The sequence below is a fragment of the Rhinatrema bivittatum genome, chromosome 4, assembly GCF_901001135.1.
Source record: "Rhinatrema bivittatum chromosome 4, aRhiBiv1.1, whole genome shotgun sequence".
NCBI classification, from domain to species: Eukaryota; Metazoa; Chordata; class Amphibia; order Gymnophiona; family Rhinatrematidae; genus Rhinatrema; species Rhinatrema bivittatum.
In genome coordinates, this window is record NC_042618.1 from 288,511,842 (window position 1) to 288,531,308 (window position 19,467).

Consider the following 19,467-nt stretch of genomic DNA (forward strand, 5'->3'; position numbering starts at 1 on the left):
CCCCGGACTATGGTCTCCTCAGTGGCGGCTTGGCAATTCCTATGACTATGCAATTGTGCAGGAGATGCTTCCTCCAAGTCTCAACTGTGCAGTCTGTGTTTTCGAGGGAAGTTGCTGTTTGGAGAGGATTTGGATCAGCTGATGAAATCTCTGGGGAATTCCAAGAGCAATAAACTGCTGGAAGATAGGAATTGCAGTATTTGGCTTATTAATATTCATTAATCACAGGTGCAGCGAAACTTACGACATCCTAACCTTTTCCTGTTTCCTTTGCAGTAAACAACTTGGTTAACTAGTTATTTCTTACTTTATGCCTGCGTGCTTGCTGCATAGCCCTCTTGTCACATGTTCAGCCTTAAAGCAGTTTCTGCATTATTTAATTTTATAGCTAAATAAGGAACTTAAGCTAAACTATTTCTTGCTACGCAATTTTGACCTGGTCAGTCTCAATGCATCAATTCAGTTGAGATCTTAACCATAGATTCCCTCTAGATCAGACAACTCCTCTCTTTTGATGCTTTCGGGTTGACCAAGGCCCTAAATGTCTGTAGATGGTACCATTTGCAACCTCTGGATTTCAAGGGGTTCAGGCATATCAATAACAGGAACAAGGGTGGTCTCTGAGTCCATCCTGGTGAGGGGTTTCTCGCTGTCAAAGCGGGTACAAGGTGGGGTTGAAGGAAGAGTAATCAGAGACATGAGGTTGGCAGTTGTCATAGGGGTACTCTTCCTACAATGAGACAAAAAGCATTGGAACAGGAAGCAAAATGACAAAAAGAACACCATAACACCTGCGATAATGAAAACATAAGCAATTTGTTTTCCTAATCCTCCAAATAATGAGCCAATCCCAAGGAAAATCACATTCCCATGCCCCTGTGACCCTCCCCCTCTCCCTTGGCTTAGTTCATGGGCCTGCTTTGTCAAATCTTTCAAAGTAGTGATGCTGCGTTGGATTTCTCCACTTTGGTCCACCTAAGTGCAGCAGGAAGTATTGATGACCTGGCATACTCATAAGAACATGCCATACTGGGTCAGACCAAGGGTCCATCAAGCCCAGCATCCTGCTTCCAACAGTGGCCAATCCAGGCCACAAGAACCTGGCAAGTACCCAAAAACTAAGTCTATTCCATGTTACCATTGCTAATGGCAGTGGCTATTCTCTAGGTGAACTTAATAGCAGGTAATGGACTTCTCATCCAAGAACTTATCCAATCCTTTTTTAAACACAGCTATACTAACTGCACTAACCACATCCTCTGGCAACAAATTCCAGAGTTTAATTGTGCGTTGAGTAAAAAAGAACTTTCTCCGATTAGTTTTAAATGTGCCACACACTAACTTCATGGAGTGCCCCCTAGTCTTTCTACTATCCGAAAGAGTAAATAACCGATTCACATCTACTCGTTCTAGACCACTCATGATTTTAAACACCTCTATCATATCCCCCCTCAGTCGTCTCTTCTCCAAGCTGAAAAGTCCTAACCTCTTTAGTCTTTCCTCATAGGGGAGTTGTTCCATTCCCCTTATCATTTTGGTAGCCCTTCTCTGTACCTTCTCCATCGCAATTATATCTTTTTTGAGATGCCTCGACCAGAGTTGTACACAGTATTCAAGGCGTGGTCTCACCATGGAGCGATACAGAGGCATTATGACATTTTCCGTTATATTCACCATTCCCTTTCTAATAATTCCCAACATTCTGTTTGCTTTTTTGACTGCCACAGCACACTGAACCGACGATTTCAATGTGTTATCCACTATGACACCTAGATCTCTTTCTTGGGTTGTAGCACCTAATATGGAACCCAACATTGTGTAATTATAGCATGGGTTATTTTTCCCTATATGCATCACCTTGCACTTATCCACATTAAATTTCATCTGCCATTTGGATGCCCAATTTTCCAGTCTCACAAGGTCTTCCTGCAATTTATCACAATCTGCTTGTGATTTAACTACTCTGAACAATTTTGTGTCATCTGCAAATTTGATTATCTCACTCGTCGTATTTCTTTCCAGATCATTTATAAATATATTGAAAAGTAAGGGTCCCAATACAGATCCCTGAGGCACTCCACTGTCTTATGTCCATGTTCTTTAATTTATATTGGACAAACTATGAGGTTGGTGAGGACACGTATTATAGAGCATAAAAGTCGAATTAGAATGTGTAAAGAAGATGCTCCTTTGGTAAAACATTGGATGGAGGAAAAGCATGAGGTAGAACAATTGAAATTCTTTGTGGTTCAACAAATCAATTTAGAATTTGGTGGTGATTTATCGTCTATTTTGAGACGAGTGGAACAGAAATTCATTTATGATTGGAATACCAGCTCTCCTAATGGGCTCAATGGCTCGATCGAATGGACAGCATTTCTTTGATTTGATTTGGCCAATTAATGTGTCTTTGATGTGGTTTTGCACCTTAGTGGCTAAGGTTCCAATTCGAGTGATTGATTAGTGTTGATAATGGCTTTATGAGTTATCTGTGGCTGTATAAGAGGAGGGGTAAAGCCTGTGGTTTGTGTCATTACCTGTGGGATGTTTCGTCAGTTCCGGTTTTTGACGTGAGTACGTGGTTAGTATGGTGCTTGCTCAGATAATGGCGTTGTGTTTCCTCGGTTATTTTAACCTTGTTTTTTTCTTGGTTGCAGTTTACGCGACTGGATATAATGGTTTAAAATATTATTTTTTGAAACAATCTTAAATGTGTTTGAACGATATTTGAAAGTGAAGAAAAGAAATGAAATTGGAGACCGGTGGATTTGGATAGATTTGGATAGATTTTTAATTATAGTGTTCTTTGGTTTAAAGAGAACTTGTTGGTGAGTGGAGATAGATTTGGCGAGAATTCATCCCTAAAGAAGCCCGTGGTTTTCGAGTGAAGCAAGGATCGCTTGTTGGAGGAGTCCAGTGGACAGTGCTGAATCTTTATCTGGACGCTGGATATTGGAAGTTTTCATTGAAAGGGTTAGCCCTTAGGTGATGATATATTACTAACCCAGTGGTCCATAATTAGTCTTGGTGAATATGATTGATTAGAATATCTTTGTTGAGAATTATTATAACATTTGCACATGATACTGTTTACAATTTCGTGGGATTCATTGACTGTATATCCATATACATTTCTGATGAACATATAATTAATTATTTGTGAATATTAAATTATGTGATTTTTTATTGTGATGATTGAAAGGTGTGAATGTGATGAATGTTGAGCTAGATAGTACTTTCTGTCTAGTCAGGATTTTTATTGTGTGGTCTCATTAATAATAAAAAATGTTTACACAGATCTATGTGGTACTAATTCAAACCCAGCAGGGAGGAGAACTTGGCGAGATTTCATGGATAAATAGTGTTTGGTAGACATCTGGAGGACTAGGCATACTCATTCTCGCTCCTACACGTTTTACTCCTGTCCCCACACCACGTATTCGAGGATTGACTATATTTTTATATCCTCCACTATGCAACCCAGAGTCCAAACGGCAGACATTGATAATATCACATGGTCTGATCACGCTCCTGTGTGGGTGATCTGTAGCCTAGGAGACTCAGGAGTGGGATTTCGGACCTGGAGGCTCAATGATAGCCTTCTTAAGGACACCTCTTTCACCAACAAGGTAGAGAACCAACTGAGGGAATATTTTAAGGATAATCAGATGGATGGCATGTCCCCATTAACAATTTGGGAATACTCAAAGGCAGTGATGCGGGGATCATGCATAGCGCGAGCAGCGTACTGTAACAAGGAAAGGGACGCCCAAAGAACATGCTTACTACTGGAACTCAAAACCCTAACACAACACCACAGCAGTACTAAATCCGAGGCACTCTACCGGAAAATATTAGCTGTCCGGGATCAGTTGAGATCTCTGGAGGACACTGCTATTAGCCATTATCTTGACATACTCAAACAGCAGCATTTCGAAGGGGGTAAAAAGGCGGGGAGGTACTTGGCAAGGCAACTGAGGGTGGCCCAAGCACAAACTGTTGTAGCTAAGGTGTTTAACCATCATGGGCAGCTGGTTCCCACATCAGAGGAGATATGCCAGTCATTTACTGATTTTTACTCCAAATTGTACTCTCAGGATATCTCCATCTCACAGGGGGCCATCAAAAACTATTTACGGGAGACCCAGATGCCCCAAATCACACCAATGCAAAAAGAGTTTTTAGATAAGCCCATTGAGCCTCAGGAGGTGCTTGTGGCTATTAAAAAGTTAAAATGTGGAAAAGCACCAGGAATGGATGGGTTTACGGGCATCTATTACCGTACATTTGCCACGATTCTTGTGGATCCTCTAACCCGAGCCTGTAATTCACTATTGGAGGGTTCTTCTCTCACGAGTGATGCAATCACCGTGGGTATCACCGTACTAGCTAAACCAGGGAGACCCACCACCAGATGCAGTTCTTACAGGCCAATTTCCTTAATTAACCTTGATCTAAAACTTTTGGCCAGAGTATTGGCTGCTCGACCGAATGGGGTACTGCCAGGTCTGGTGGGATTTGTCCTGGGCCGTTTGACGGCTGATAACGTCCGCCAAATTGTAGACATCATAGATCTCGTGCATCAAGACAGTATCCCAGCTGTTCTTGTAGCCTTGGATGCCGAAAAGGCATTCGACCTAGTCCACTGGGAGTTTCTGTTTCAGACCCTACAATACATGGGGTTCTGGGTATCCTTTATCTCTAGGATCCGTAAGCTGTATAAGCACCCATCAGCTAGGGTAAAAGTCAGTGGAAGCTATGGAACAACTTTTGCCATTCAGAGGGGGACTAGGCAGGGCTGCCCACTCTCCCCTTTGCTGTTTGCATTATTTATTGAGCCTTTTGCAATCAGAATAAGGGGAGCAGCGGGTATCCGGGGAGTGATTAAGGCGAATGACCATTTCAAGATATCCCTATTCTCCGATGACGTTATATTTACTCTCACCGAACCAGAGCAGTCGCTACAGGGCGTTATGGATGAACTGGCAGGCATGAAAATCAATTTTGAGAAGTCGGAACTTCTCAACTTGACTTTTACTCCCCCAAGTAGCCAATGAATTACAACAATGATTCCCCTTTAAGTGGGCTACCACTTCTCTTAAATATTTAGGGGTGAGATTGGGATCGCACACTAACCAATTGTTTGACCTAAACTACCGACCTTTAATAACTACTATTCGAGAGAATTTGGATAAATGGTTAGAATACACCCATTCCTGGTTAAGGAGATTGGCCATTATTAAGATGAATATTCTCCCACAATTTTTATATTTTTTTACTACAATTCCTATCCATGTTCCCTCCCATTTACTTAAACAGTGGCAACAAATGCTATGTGGATTTATTTGGCGTCGGAGGCCTGCAAGGGCTACATTATATCGGCCTAAAATCAGGGGGGGCTTACAATTACCCAATCTGGCATGGTATTACTGTGCAGTGCAATTGCGAGCCTTGATAGCACTTCACAGCACACATGACATTCCACAATGGGTGAAGCTGGAGCAGGCACAATTAGGCCCCTTTCCAATTGATGCGCTCCCCTGGCAGCCTCAGACATCGTGGGGTGAGATTCACTATCTCCCGTTTGCATTACAGAATACTCTACGGGTTTAGCGGCTCTGGAAACCAATACTGGTTGGGCCGGAGCAATATTCTTTGACACATATATTTAGTAACCTAATAGTGTCAATCTCTGACCGTTCCAAAGCTCATCAACAATGGGAAACGGCTGGTATACAGAGAGGTTGGGGCACTTTTATCAGCAAAATGCTATGCTGACTAAAGAATAGCTGTGTTAACTACTCCTTTGAGGATACCAATTTCCTTATGTACGCTAAGGTTTATCACTTCACCCGCAAGGGGCTAAGGGAGGGTACTCTAAGAACAAAGGGCACCCTCTTTGAAACTTTCTGTAAGAATGCCTCCTCAATTAGGGTAATTATTTCTAAAATCTATGCTTTTATTAATGGCCGATGTTTAGGGGTACAAAGGCATAGGATGTTATGGGAAGCGGATTTCCAGGCACCCCTGGAAGATAAAGATTGGGAAAGGATATATACCTTGGCACACAAATGTTCTATTTCTGTAGGGCTTCAAGAAAACTGCTACAAATTGATATATCTATGGCATTACTCATCGGTTGCCCTCCATAAGTTTGCATCTAATATACCCGATACTTGTTGGAGGGGCTGCGGGACTTTGGGCACGTATTATCATATATGGTGGGAGTGTCCTAAGATCATTGAGTGCTGGCAGAGAGTATTTAGGTGGGTGGCTCAGGTTATTAATGGACCTGTAAATGTGAAACCCTGGCATGTGCTGCTCAGCCTTCCGCTTACAGAACATAACAAAAATACACAGAAACTGGTTTTACAAGTTTTTATAGCAACAAGAGTGGAGATTACTTTACATTGGAAAAGAGAAAAATGCACCACCTCTGGCCAGTATTCATCATCGATTACACTCATACTACCAACTGGGCAAACTTACATCAGGAACGAATGGATACTTTCCAGAAGGTATGGGATCCCTATCGAATTTGGATTGATGGACAAGGAGAAAAAGCGATATAACTAGCTTTTAACATTGTAGAAAGAGACTACTTTGACATGTTGGATCCTGTCGAGCCTTAACAGGTTCACATAATTATCATCCTCGGCTGACCCTGTTTATACTTACCTGATCTTTTGCTGGAGATCGTAAGACACTATTCTCCAAGGGACTGAGACATCCCACGCCACTACAACCTTTTCCTGTCTTCACCATTAACATCAGTGTAGTTTTTCTGCGGTTGTTCCTTCTCTATTGTATCCTATGATAATACTTGGTGTTCCCACTTCCATATGTACTACTGTTATAGTCGTGGGGGGGGGGGGGTAGAAAGATTACTACATATGGGTTATAAAATTGGCGACTATGACTGATGTTAACACTTTGTGGATAGCATATCTCAAGTATCGCATACTGTTATCTATACGTTTGTTATTTGATAAGATGTGTATCACCTATTTTTTCTTTATTACCAATAAAAATTGTTAAAACAAAAAGTGACTGGTGGACCATATGTCTAGCTTCCTGAACAGAAGGGGGAACATTGTCAGGAACTCCGTGGGGAGCTCCAGTAGAAGCACTACGGGAAGAGGTAGGGGTCTCCTGGAGAACGGTCCATGGATTTTGTGCAGGAATTCTCAGAGGTGGGGGAGGCACCACATCAGATCTCAAAGAGGACACCGAAGAGGATTCCCTCTGTGGTCTCTGTGGATTTGTAGGGTAGCCCCCTTGGTAAGCTGGGTCATCTAGAATATCCTCAGAGGGGGAACCTGGATACTGGGAGTTATGCAACATCTCCATGGTTTTTTACTGGGTACTGGGGTACAGCTGGGTAAGCTGGACACCCTGAGGGCTGAGGGTATTCAGGAGGAGCAGAAGGTGGAAGTGGAGGTCTACTCCCAGATTTTTCCTGAGGTTTAAATACCTGGATTCTAAGTTCATTTATTTCTATTTTTGTTTCAGCTAAAGTCTTTTTTGTCTTATCCAGTGAATGTTTTCAGCCCTGCCCTGATAGATTTTTATTTTCTGATACAACATTCCTGCCATCAAGAATAAAAAGATCTCCACTGACAATCAAGGGTTTTCTCATCTGCCGCTAGCGCATCTCTTAAATGAATGATTCTGTCATAGTCAAAACTCCCTTCTAAGGGAAATTGCAATATAGGGATATCCCAGGTCAAAAAATTCCATCTTTTAAGATATCTGACATCCATCTTAGAGTAATACTCCCAAATATAATGGGCAGGGGTAATTGGGGGAGGCTCCAGGACCTCTTCATTTATTTATTAACAGCTTTTATATACCGATATTAGACTGAACCATCATAGCTGTTACATCGAAACGAAAGGTGGAAAATACAATGAATGGGGAGGGGGGAGAGGGACAATAAGTTTAACAAATTGCAAACTGGAGGAGGCTCTAAAAGGTGAGCCTGAATGGATAAACTAGTGAGGTAAGATATTAGAAAATTTAGAGTATTAACATATTAGCATGTAAACTTATTAACATAAAGGTTTAGTGAGGGATGAGGGTTAATTGCGAGGAGCGGGGTGGAGGCATAGATCCTCTGGAACCCGTAATCAAAATCTAACCCATCCAAGCATGTCTTTAGCATGTCACAGGCAAACAAAATCCACTCACTCTTCACAACCAACCAATATAGGTAATGAAAGGGTAAAGGAAGGTAACAGAGCCAGAAGCAGTGATGGGACAGGAAGAAGAATAGAAGCCAGAAGTGTGATGGCATGGAAGGATGGGAGCCATGAATGGTTATTGGGAGGGGGAAAGGTTTGAGATAAACTCACAAGGGGGTAGTGCAAGTGGGGGTGAATGCTTCTGGGAAGAGTGACTTGAAAAGTGGTGAATATTAGAGGAGAGATAGTAGCTGTGAGCCAGAAGAGGTGCTAGAAAAGTATATGCAAGAGCCAGAGAGGATACTGGATGGGAGGAATCAGAGGGGAAAGAAAGAGAATAAGAGGAGGTAGAGGAGAGAAAGAGGGATTGGAGCAGGGAAGATACTGGTGCTGGTGAGGTTGGGGGGGTGTCAAAGTAGCATAAGGTGTGGGGTCAAAGTTAACGTGGGGATTACTAAGCTCCTGCCATTCTTGTGGGGGCTGGAGAATGTTATGCTGAGGCTGCTGAGAGAGACTGGTAGGGTTAGGATGAGGGACTGACAGAGAGACTGATGGAGCAAGAGAAAAACAGACATTTTGCAGAGCTTTGGGGAGTGAGAGAGGGAGATGCTAATCAGAGATTGGTGGGGACGGTGGGAGGATTGAGAGAGATATGATGGGGACAAGATGAGAGAATTGAGACTGGGAAAGAGGAATTGAGAGAGACTGGTGGGAAGATTGACAGATTAGAGAACAGAATGGGATTGAGAGAGAGAGATTGGTGAGGACAAGGTGGAGGGGGTTGAAAGAGATTGGTGAGGATAGGCTAGGGAATTGAAAGAGAAACTGTTGGGGTCAGGGTAGAAGGATTGAAAGAGACTTGAAGGAACAGGATGGAAGGACTGAGAGAGCGATGGGACAGGGATGTAGGATAGAAAAAGGGAGAGACTGGTGGAGGGATTGTGAGAGACTAGTGCATATAGAATGGGTGGATTGAGAGAGAGATACTGTTAGTGAAGGGGGACTCCTCCATGCCCCTCATCTGTTGAAAACATGATGCTCTTTGTATTTTGTATTCTTATTCTTTAGTTCTTGGCACCTGAAAGGTTAAGACTGAGTATTTTTAGGGCCTAGGGCTGATAAATCCATAACAACACACTGGAAGGAACTTGCAGGGGAATAAGTACTGGTAAACATTTTATATGTGCAACAGGGAAGATGATTCTGAATTGAAGAGGAAAGATGATGGTCCTGTTGGCTAAGATCTTCTAATTGCTATATATGGAGAATGAAATAATGTTTGTTCTCACATGCTTCTTTTTTAATCTTCTTGTAGCAGGAGAACAAAGGCTTAAGAGAAATCCTTCAGATAACCAGAGAATCATTCTTGAACCTCAAGAAAGAAGATGCGTCTGAGAACACATTATCTACCTTAGTAACCACTAGTGATCTTAGCCTGCGGAAGAGCTGAAGTGAGAGAGAGCCAGATCTTCATTTGTATTGCTTTTATGTTCACCTTAGCAGCCGGGAAGACATGCCTTTCTCCTAAAGCACTGGTTGCAGCAGAGGGCACAGGAAACTTCTCTGTTACCTCTTACACAGACTCTAATTTCTCCCTTTTTGATACTCTGTGAAGCACATTGAAAAAAACTGACATTTCAAATGAATAATATTCTGACTGGTTATAGGGACGACAAAGAAATTTTCAGCATGTAAAAGATGTATATTTGTTAGTCTATATGATCATACTGGGGGCACTTTTCAAAGGGATCTAAGTCCTTTGACCTCTAAGTTAGAAAGTTGTCCTGAGCACGATGACTGTATTTAGTCATTATAAAAATGAGTGTTCCAAGAGGCATATTTTGGGTCAAGGAGGGAAAATGCACGTGTATATTTAATTTTCAAATATACATGAGTATTTTCCAGTGCATACTGGTCCCACAGATATAGCAAATGGAAGGGATGAAGATATATTTTTACCTACCTACCATGTAGCTAAATTTCAAGGAGAAAATACCAGAGTTGTTTCTTTGAACATTTCTTACAAAGTGTGCAGGTACAAAGGTAGCTGTGTGCCTTGCACCTAGTCTACTTAGTGAAAATTTACTTTATCACTAATTCCTTGCCAGAGATTTCACTTATTAGAATCCAATGCTATGGAGAAGCTAAAAGGCTGTATTCAAAGTATTACGTTGTTGGTTTTTCTCACATTGAGAATTCAATATTATTTTATAGGTGTGTAGTCACTATTGTGTAAAAAAAAAAAAAAAAAAAGGGGGTGACTGCTCTCACATTTTACACACATTTTCAAATATTCTTTCATTACAATGAGAGTCTTTAGTAAAATCTTATTTTCTGTTGCTTTACTGTATAAGTTATTCTATAGTTTGTTTCGATTGTAGTTCAGTATCTTTAAGGTGTATCTGAACCATAAGTTAACTGTTATATTGGTTGCTTGGTAATTTAGTACTAAGTCTTGTGCCTCAAGTGGGAAGTATGGTTTCTAAAAGATAAACAAAAACATTTCTTTTTCATTTTTCCTATGTTTTACTAGCCTTATAAACTTGGCCTTCCTCATTGGCATTATGAAAGATGACCATGTTTTCTGTCTAGCAGAATCAGCCATGTGGAAATTATTTTTTACTAGCTGATCCAAAAAAAAAGTCGTCTCTTTCTATAAATGTGCCTTGCACAAGCATAAACAACCAGTCGAATGTATGATGTTAGTGTTTACTTGTTCATTAAGTTCTCTCTTTGGTTTATAAGCCTCATTACTTGATTACATATCAGCCATACATCAGAAATGTTTTTTCTGGAAAAATCTGGATTTGCCAAGAATACAGATTGAGTTGAGTTTTTCAAATAAGATGAAGTGCTGATAGGCATTTCATATGTGGCTCTGTAAAATATTTAAGTTGATTCTTTCTTAATATTACTGATTGTTCAAAATTGGAAAATTAGTGATAAAGTGAATCAAGTCTTTAACATAGTACAGTAATTAAGATATATCTATTAGAAAACAAGGTTGATTGTATTGTTAGAAAACATTAATCATCTTAGTTGGACTCACTCCTGGTTGCAAGGACTTAATTTGATTTCAGCACTACCATTTTTTAACAGAATTTTCCCTTTCCTAGCTTGTAGCAGATGGATTCAGGACCAGTGGGTATAGTGTGCTCCTGATAGAAGTTGGAGACTGAGTCAGATTTCAATCTGACATCAGTACCAGTACATATACCCGTGCAGGAAGCTCTGCTCTTCAGTATTTTCCGTCTCCATAGCAGTTCGGGACTCTATACACGCTTGCACAGCGTTAGAGTATTCAAACCAAAGAAAGAAAATTCCAAACAAAGAAGAAATCTTACCTCTCCTGCGGTGATACCCTCCCCTAGTTGAGATTCCTGAGGTGATTTCCGAGATCCCTCAGAGGTAGGCCTCGGCCCGGTAGCCGGTTCCCAGTGTGGACTTAGCCCCCCAGCAATGGGAGCGGCTGAGAGGCAGCGAGTGCAATACCGAGCGCGGCAGTGAAGGTATTTTCCCTCTCCCCTCGCAGCCGGAGACTGCCCAGAACGAGACTGGGAAACGCCGAGACAAGGTAAGGTAGAAAGCTTTTTCTAAGTCTCCGGTCTCTGAGGCTCGGATAGCCGCGCAGATCGGTAGCCAGCATCTGTACCATCGGGTTGATCAGCCCAGTCCGGTCTAGACCCCAATCGGATTTGAGGGCCCTCCCAAGTGGAGACCCTCTGGGGTGGTCGCCATTTTGCCCATGTGGTCGCCAACACCATTTTGCCGCTCTGTCACCTAACTGAATCGTGCGCACGGGGACGAGCCGGGCGCACAAATTACTTGTGCACACAGCGGTGCATGCATAGGTGCTGTACACACAGCTACACGCACAAGTTAAGGCCGTGTGCACAGCGGCGCACGCATCTCAGTGAGTGCGCATCCCGGCATAAACGCACATCTTGGGCACACCCGGAGCGCATAACTAAGCCTCCCGGCATGCACATTAAACGCACAGACTGGGGTATTAACGACCTACGCACACAAAACCATGGCACCACCGGCCAAGAAAACCAAGGCACAAGCTCTCTGCCCAGCCTGCCACATAAGAGCTGCGCAGCAAGAGGAGCCCACGGAGCTGTGCCTACAGTGCGAGGAGGCCCTGGGAGAATCTGGCCAAGGCCCTTCCCAGCCAGTACAGGAATCCAGATCCACTGGACCTCTCTATCCCCAGCACGACCCTCCCCCAAATGGGGTCCCTGGGGAACGTAACAGCCTTTAATCTAGACCCAGGATCCTTCTCCTGGGTACAATTCTTTAAGGGTCTACACACCTTTGTCCACATACAACGCCACCGATGGCACAGACACATTCGCCACCAAAGGACCCTTGCCTCCCAGGGCCCTCCAGGGCCCTCCAGGCCTTCCAGTGGCATGCTCCCCCTGGCCAAAAGCCTCATCAATAGGGGGCACGGACACCTCGGACGAGGATCAAGACCCCCTGGAGGAAGGGGAAATACCTCCAGGAACAGAACCTTACCGAACCATCTCCAAAGATGAGATACCAGATCTCGTGGCTCTCAGCTTGAAGGAACTCACCATTCCAGGCACAAGTGCCACAGAGGAACCAAAGACGAACCCTCTCCTAGAAGGGCTCCGTCAGGCCTCCCACCATTTCCCCTTGCTGCAAGCCATGCAACAGCTGATCGACTTGGAATGGGATGCCCCGGAGGCCAGTTTCAAAGGGGGGAGGGCCCTGGAAGTCCTATATCCACTGGAACCCTCAGCCAAAGAGCTACTAGTGTTCCCCAAAGTGGACGCCATGGTCTGCGCGGTCCAAAGCGCACCACCATTCCAGTTGAGGGAGGAGCGGCACTCAAGGATGCCCAGGACAGACATCTGGAATCCATCCTTAAACAGTCATTCAACGTATCAGCTATGTCACTACAGGTTGCTGCCTGCTGTGCCATGGTAACACGTGCCTGCTTATCCATGACCAGGAACGCCACCACGCCTGGTGAAGCACTAGGACCAGCGGTATTCTTCCTCACGGATGTGACCTCTGACCTGGTACGCACCTCAGCCAGGGGTATCTCATCTGTAGTGACAGCCAGAAGGCAACTCTGGCTCCGAAGTTGGTCAGCTGACTCGACCTCCAAGACGAAACTCACGAGAATGCCCTTTAAAGGAGCCCTCCTGTTCGGAAGCAAACTGGAGAAGTTAGCCGACAAATGGGGTGAGTCCCCAGTACCTTGGCTACTGGAGGACAAGAACAAAAGCCAACGGCCCTCTCCCCGATTACCTAGAGGCAGAGGATCACAGTGTTTCAGACCCTACAAGAGTACATATCAAGCCCCTCGCCCCGCAGGCAGGGGCCAGTCCTTTCGGGACAAACAAGAGGGGAGCCGACTCTGGCACAGGCCGCAGCCGCACCTCACAATGAGAATCAGCCGACCCATCCACAGGAAGAAGTCCTATTCTATCAAAGATGGGTCGAGATAATAGCGGACAAGTGGGTCCTAACCATCATTCGGGAGGGATACTATCTGGACTTCCACAACATACCTCCGGACAAGTTCGTGAAATCTCCTTGCCACGCACCCGCCAAGAGGATGGCAGTGGAAACCACACTGGCCAAATTACTCGCCCTAAAGGCCATAACGCCGGTGCCCATGCAACAACAAAATACTGAGCACTATTCCATCTATTTTATCGTCCTTAAGAAAGAGGGAACGTTCCGGTCCATACTGTGCCTCAAGTCGGTCAACTGCTACCTGAGGGTACCACACTTCCACATGGAAACCCTGCGGTCGGACATAAGGGCGATACAGCCAGGAGAATTCCTTACATCCTTGGACCTGTCAGAAGCCTACCTGCACATCTCAGTCCATCACGAGCATCAACGTTTCCTATGCTTCTCGATCCTGGGCGACCACTACCAGTTCCGGGCACTACCCTTCGGGCTAGCCACAGCCCCCCGCAGTTCACCAAAATCATGGTGGTAGTGGCGGCGACACTGAGGAAATAAGGAATCCTCATACATCCATATTTGGATCCCACACAGGGAACGGCTCCAGCAAAGCCCAATCCTCCACGAAGACCCAACTCAATTCTCTCTTACGGTCTGGTCATTGAGAGGACAAGCCTGAAGAAGAGCGGATACTCTAGGGCGGTGATTGACACCTTGCTCCGAGCACACAAGTTCTCCATATCACTGACCTACATACGAATATGGGGAATATTCGAAGATTGGTGCAAAGACCGCAATATCCTCCCGTGCACAGTCAAAATTCCCACGATCCTGGAATTTCTGCAGGATGGATTACAGAAGGGGTTGTCTGTCAACTCCATCAAGGTTCAGATGGCCACACTGGCCTGCCTCGGAGCCAAAGTGGAAGGCACCAGCCTAGCATCTCATCTGGACGTCTCCTGCTTCCTGAGAGGGGTCAAGCAGATTCGACCAACCCTAAAGTGGCCAGTACCCCTATGGAACCTCAATCTAATACTAGACTTCCTAGCGGGAGCGTCCTTCAGACCTATCCAAGGAATGCATCTACGACTCCTAACCTTGAAGACGACGTTCCTAGTGGCAATATGTTTGGCCCGTCGCATCTCCAAATTTCAAGCACTATCCTGCTGAGAACCGTTCCTCAGGTTCACACCAGGATCCATACAGCTACGCACAGTTCCCTCCTTCCTCCCAAAAGTGGTTTCTCACTTCCATCTAAACCAAACCATCTTGCTGCCGTCTCCAGACGAGCATAAGGACTTGGAAAAATCTCTCCGTCTTCGCCATCTTAACGTCAGCAGACTCCTAGTTCGATACCTAGAAAGGTCGGAATCCGTACGAAAGACGGACCACCTATTCATCCTTCACAGAGGGAAGAAACAAGGGGAAGCAGCCTCGCGGGCAACCATAGCCCACTGGATCAAAGAAGTAATCAAGGCAGCCTACATAGAGGCAGGCAAGCCCCCACCTCTACAAGTCAAGGCCCATTCCACTAGAGCCCAGGCAGTGTCCTGGGCGGAAACCAAGATGCTGTCACCCGCCGAGATCTGTCGGGCGGCGACAGTCCTCCATTCACACCTTCTCTAGGTTCTACTGCCTGGATGTTCAGGTTTGGGAGGACACAGCATTCACAAGGGCAGTACTAAGTGGGCCACGGGCACCTCCCACTCAGTTCGGGAGTAGCTTTTGTACATCCCATTGGTCCTGAATCCATCTGCTACACGCTAGGAAATGGAGAAATTACTTACCTGATAATTTCGTTTTCCTTAATGTAGACAGATGGATTCAGTATCCCGCCCACTGCTGCCGCTATGCACGAAAACCTCTGGAGTCAATTCCCGAGAGCAAGACAAACACGGGTAAGCCACGCTTCCCTTCAGCTAAGGCACCCATAGTTACCGGGTGTCGGCGTTTCTCGGTTGAGGGCACTGGCGGTCTCCAGCTATAGTCCACGTCAACCAGTTCAAGTTGATTACGTTTCTCAAGTTATTCAAGTTAAACAAAGTTAACCAAGTTAATCAAATTATCCAGACATACATATATCCACAATTGCTTTGCGAGGAGAATACTGAAGAGCAGAGCTTCCTGCACGGGTATATGTACTGGTGCTGACGTCAGATTGAAATCTGACTCAGTCTCCAACTGCTATCAGGAGCACACTATACCCATTGGTCCTGAATCCATCTGTCTACACTAAGGTAAACAAAATTATCAGGTAAGTAATTTCTCCAATTTTCTGAATGGTGAAAACTGGTAACTCACCAGTTTCTACCCCAGAGTGTTGCTGCAGTTTAAATTCAAATATGCAGTCTTTTTTTTTTTTTTTCATTATTCCTATATTATTTAAGATGTTCCAGAGTCCTGCACCTCACTGAGGTTTTGTTACAAATAATATGGATTGCTTGTGAATTTATTTTTTGTTCCTTCTATTAAGATTTGTATTTCTGTCTAGATCTCTGTTGAGCTTTATGTTTATTGAAAAGATATAAATAAAGAGTTAAAAAAAAAAAACTGGTAACGTATTCCAGTGTAATCCTTACCAAACAGGACTTTTACCTAATTTTGGTTCTTGCATTGCAAAGAAGGTCAAAGAGCATGTAAACACCATTAAACTATTTTCCATAGACGAGCAGGATGAATCTGATGGTACTGATAATAGATCATTTCCTAGCTAGTTCTAGGAAAGCCTAGAATGATTTTTACAGGCCTAGATGGGACTTCCTACTCTGCCACATTCACACTGGCCCCATCAGTCATTTTTTTTGTCCATGGATGACCTTGAATGCATTTCTTCACTATGCTTGATTTTTATAATTCTTTGTAATATTTAGGCCACCTCATTTGGTTTCCTTTCATTTTTTATAGGTTTTATGATACTTCAATAACTTTTTTCTTTTCTGTCATCTGGTTAATCTGGTCTTCAGGGTCTGTTTGAGGGGTAGAACCCAACATCATTCCCCCTAGAGCCTTTTTATTTTTTTAATATTTTGGATTTTCTTCAGTGTGTTAACCACAAAAACATGGTTTTTCATCCATTAGAAACTTGTTTGCTGTTTCCCCTATTTTGTTGAAACACATTTAGCTAGGGATAAGTTTATGCAGCCTAACCGCTCACTATTCTTGTTACACGACACACATGCCTACTATATTTGCTTTTGTTTAATTATGTTTCTCACCATGTATTGATTTTAGCTGGAGAAATGAAGGAGTGGTACTTTGAAAGAGGATAACTACTTTATTTTAATACAAAACATACTTTCCTAGCGTGTAGCCAGATGGACTCAGAACAAGTGGGGTATAGTGTGCTCGTGCTAGCAGTTGGAGATGGATCTGATGTCAGCACGGGTACATATACCCCCACAGGAAGTGAAGCAACTCAGTAATTTCCGTCTCCAAAGCAGTTTGGAGTGCCTGCACGCTCGCTGAGCGTGTTTTCCAATACTACTTTCCAAAATTTCTCAGAAGACGAGCCCCGCACTCCTGTAGTGATACCCTCGGGTCCCTCCCCCAGTCGAGTTTCCCGAGGTGATTTCCGTGGTCCCTCGGAGGTAAGAGCCTCGGTCCGGTGGCCGGTTCGCGGCAGGGATCTAGCCCCCGAGCGAGAAGGGCTCGGGCCTGGCTGAGAGGCGCCTTGGTCCCAGCGTGGACTTGGCCCCGAGCGAGACGAGTTCGGCGGCTTAGAGGCAGCGGGTGCACTTCCTCAAGCGCGGCAGTGAAGGTATTTCCCCTCTCCCCCCGCAGCCGGAGACCGCCCGGGTTACAGCCGGGAAGCGCCGAGGATCAGGTAAGGCGTACATCTCTTACTTTTGGTCTCCGAGGTACGAGGATCGGCGGCGTTGCCTGCATACGGCACGCCGTGGAAGTCGCCATTTTGTCTACCTTGTTCAGGTATTGAATGCCCACAGATAGGTGCACACGGATAGGCGCCTGTGGATAGGCGCACAACGCAGCATATATATTGCTAAGCGTATGTTATTGAGCGCATATTGCTGAACGCATATTGTTGAGCGCATATTGTTTATTGAGCGCATAAAGCCTTTCCAGACACCAACTGAACCCACTCTCAACTTAAGCAACTAAGAACTCCCGTCAGAGTAATCAACAACCTTTGACAACTCAATAATGTTCTCTCTTTTTTAATGAGGCAGGTTTATTTACCTTGATTCTATTTACCTTGGTCATTCTTTTGTTATCTCAGTGTTAATCTCTCTTTTGCCTTCTCTTCATTCCAAGTTGCATTTTATCCCTGTTTTATTGTAACTGCTACCTTATTCTTCTATCACATGTTAATGTTTTTAAGTTATTAAGTATTTATTCTGTTGTCACACCTTGTTATTTGTAAACCGGCATGATGCGACTCCCATCGCGAATGCCGGTATATAAGAAATTTAAATAAATAAATATTGCTGTATGCATATTATTGAGCATATTGTTTATTATTGAGCGTATATTGTTTATTATTGAGCGCGTATTGCTGAACGCATATTATTGAGCGCATATTTATTATTGAGCGCATATTGCTGTACGCATATTACTGAGCGCATATTGTTTATTATTGAGCGCATATTGCTGAACGCATATAATTGAGCGCATATTGTTTATTATTGAGCGCATATTGCTGTACGCATATTACTGAGCGCCTATCGTTTATTATTGAGCGCATATTGCTGAACGCATATCATTGAGCGCATATTGTTTATTATTGAGCGCATATTGCTGTACGCATATTACTGAGCGCATATTGTTTATTTAGCGCATATTGCTGAACGCATATTATTGAGCGCATATTATTGAGCACATATTGTTATTGGGCTCATATCGCTGACAGCATAAGCGCCGGCGCCCTGCATTCGCAAGACACGATGGAACACTTAAACGCCCCGGCGTCTCCGGAGGCGGCACCTCCTGATTCCGGCGTGAAAGCTCTTGGCCTGTGCTCAGCGTGCCACCTTAGAGCCACACAGAGCGAGGAGCCAGACTCCCGTTGTGCCCAATGTGAGGAGGCCGTGGGAGCCTCGGGCCAGGACCAGCCTCAACAGAGGTTTACCGACAGTTCCCCAGGGGCCACCCCGGACCTAGTGGGCCGTCTCGAACAGCCAGGAATCCCGGGGGACCTGGTACTCCGACGGCTGGAGACCGCTTCCATTTCCTGGGTGGACTTATTTAAGGGGATCCACGCCTTTGTACAGATGCAGTCGACTTCCCGTCCTGGACCTGCTGCTGCTCCGGCTGACCCTGCCCCCGGACCTTCTCGCCCTTATCGCGGGCACCAGCCTCCGGGCAGACCGGCTCATGCGGACCCTGATGTCTCGGAAGACGAGTCCGAACCCCCTGAGGAGGGGGACCTTCCCTCGGGGATAGAGCCATATCGAACTATGAGGCGGTTCTTTCCCAAGGAAGATCTCTCCGACCTGGTTTCTCAGTGCCTGACGGAGTTGGCTATTCCAGGCCCCAGCACCTAGAGGCATCTACGCAGAACCCCCTGCTGGAGGGTCTTCATCCCACAGCCCGCCATTTCCCCTTCCTGCAAGCGGCGCAACAACTGATAGATTTGGAGTGGAATGCGCCGGAGGCCTCGTTCAAAGGGGGTCGGGCCCTGTCCGGCATGTACCCCCTGGACCCGGCAATCAAGGATATGCTGGCGTGCCCTAAGGTGGACGCCTTGGTTAGCGCTGTGGTCAAGCACACTACCATTCCAGTGGAGGGGGGGGCGGCCCTCAAGGAGGCTCATGACCGATGCCATCCTGAAACAAACCTTTGAGGTGGCAGCTCTGTCTCTGCGAATCGCAGCCTG

At 44.9% G+C, this 19,467-nt stretch overlaps 1 protein-coding gene across 2 annotated transcripts in view; it reads left to right on the forward strand.

Moving 5' to 3' along the window:
- Positions 1-10,441, forward strand: part of FGFR1OP2 (FGFR1 oncogene partner 2) — a 136,796-nt gene extending 126,355 nt beyond the window's left edge. For both annotated transcript variants that reach the window (XM_029600169.1, XM_029600170.1), the window contains exon 6: positions 9,499-10,441. In XM_029600169.1, the coding sequence (XP_029456029.1) occupies positions 9,499-9,633 (135 nt within the window). In that variant the 3' untranslated portion in view covers positions 9,634-10,441. The remainder of the gene's footprint in view (positions 1-9,498) is intronic.
- Positions 10,442-19,467: the final 9,026 nt, after the last annotated feature.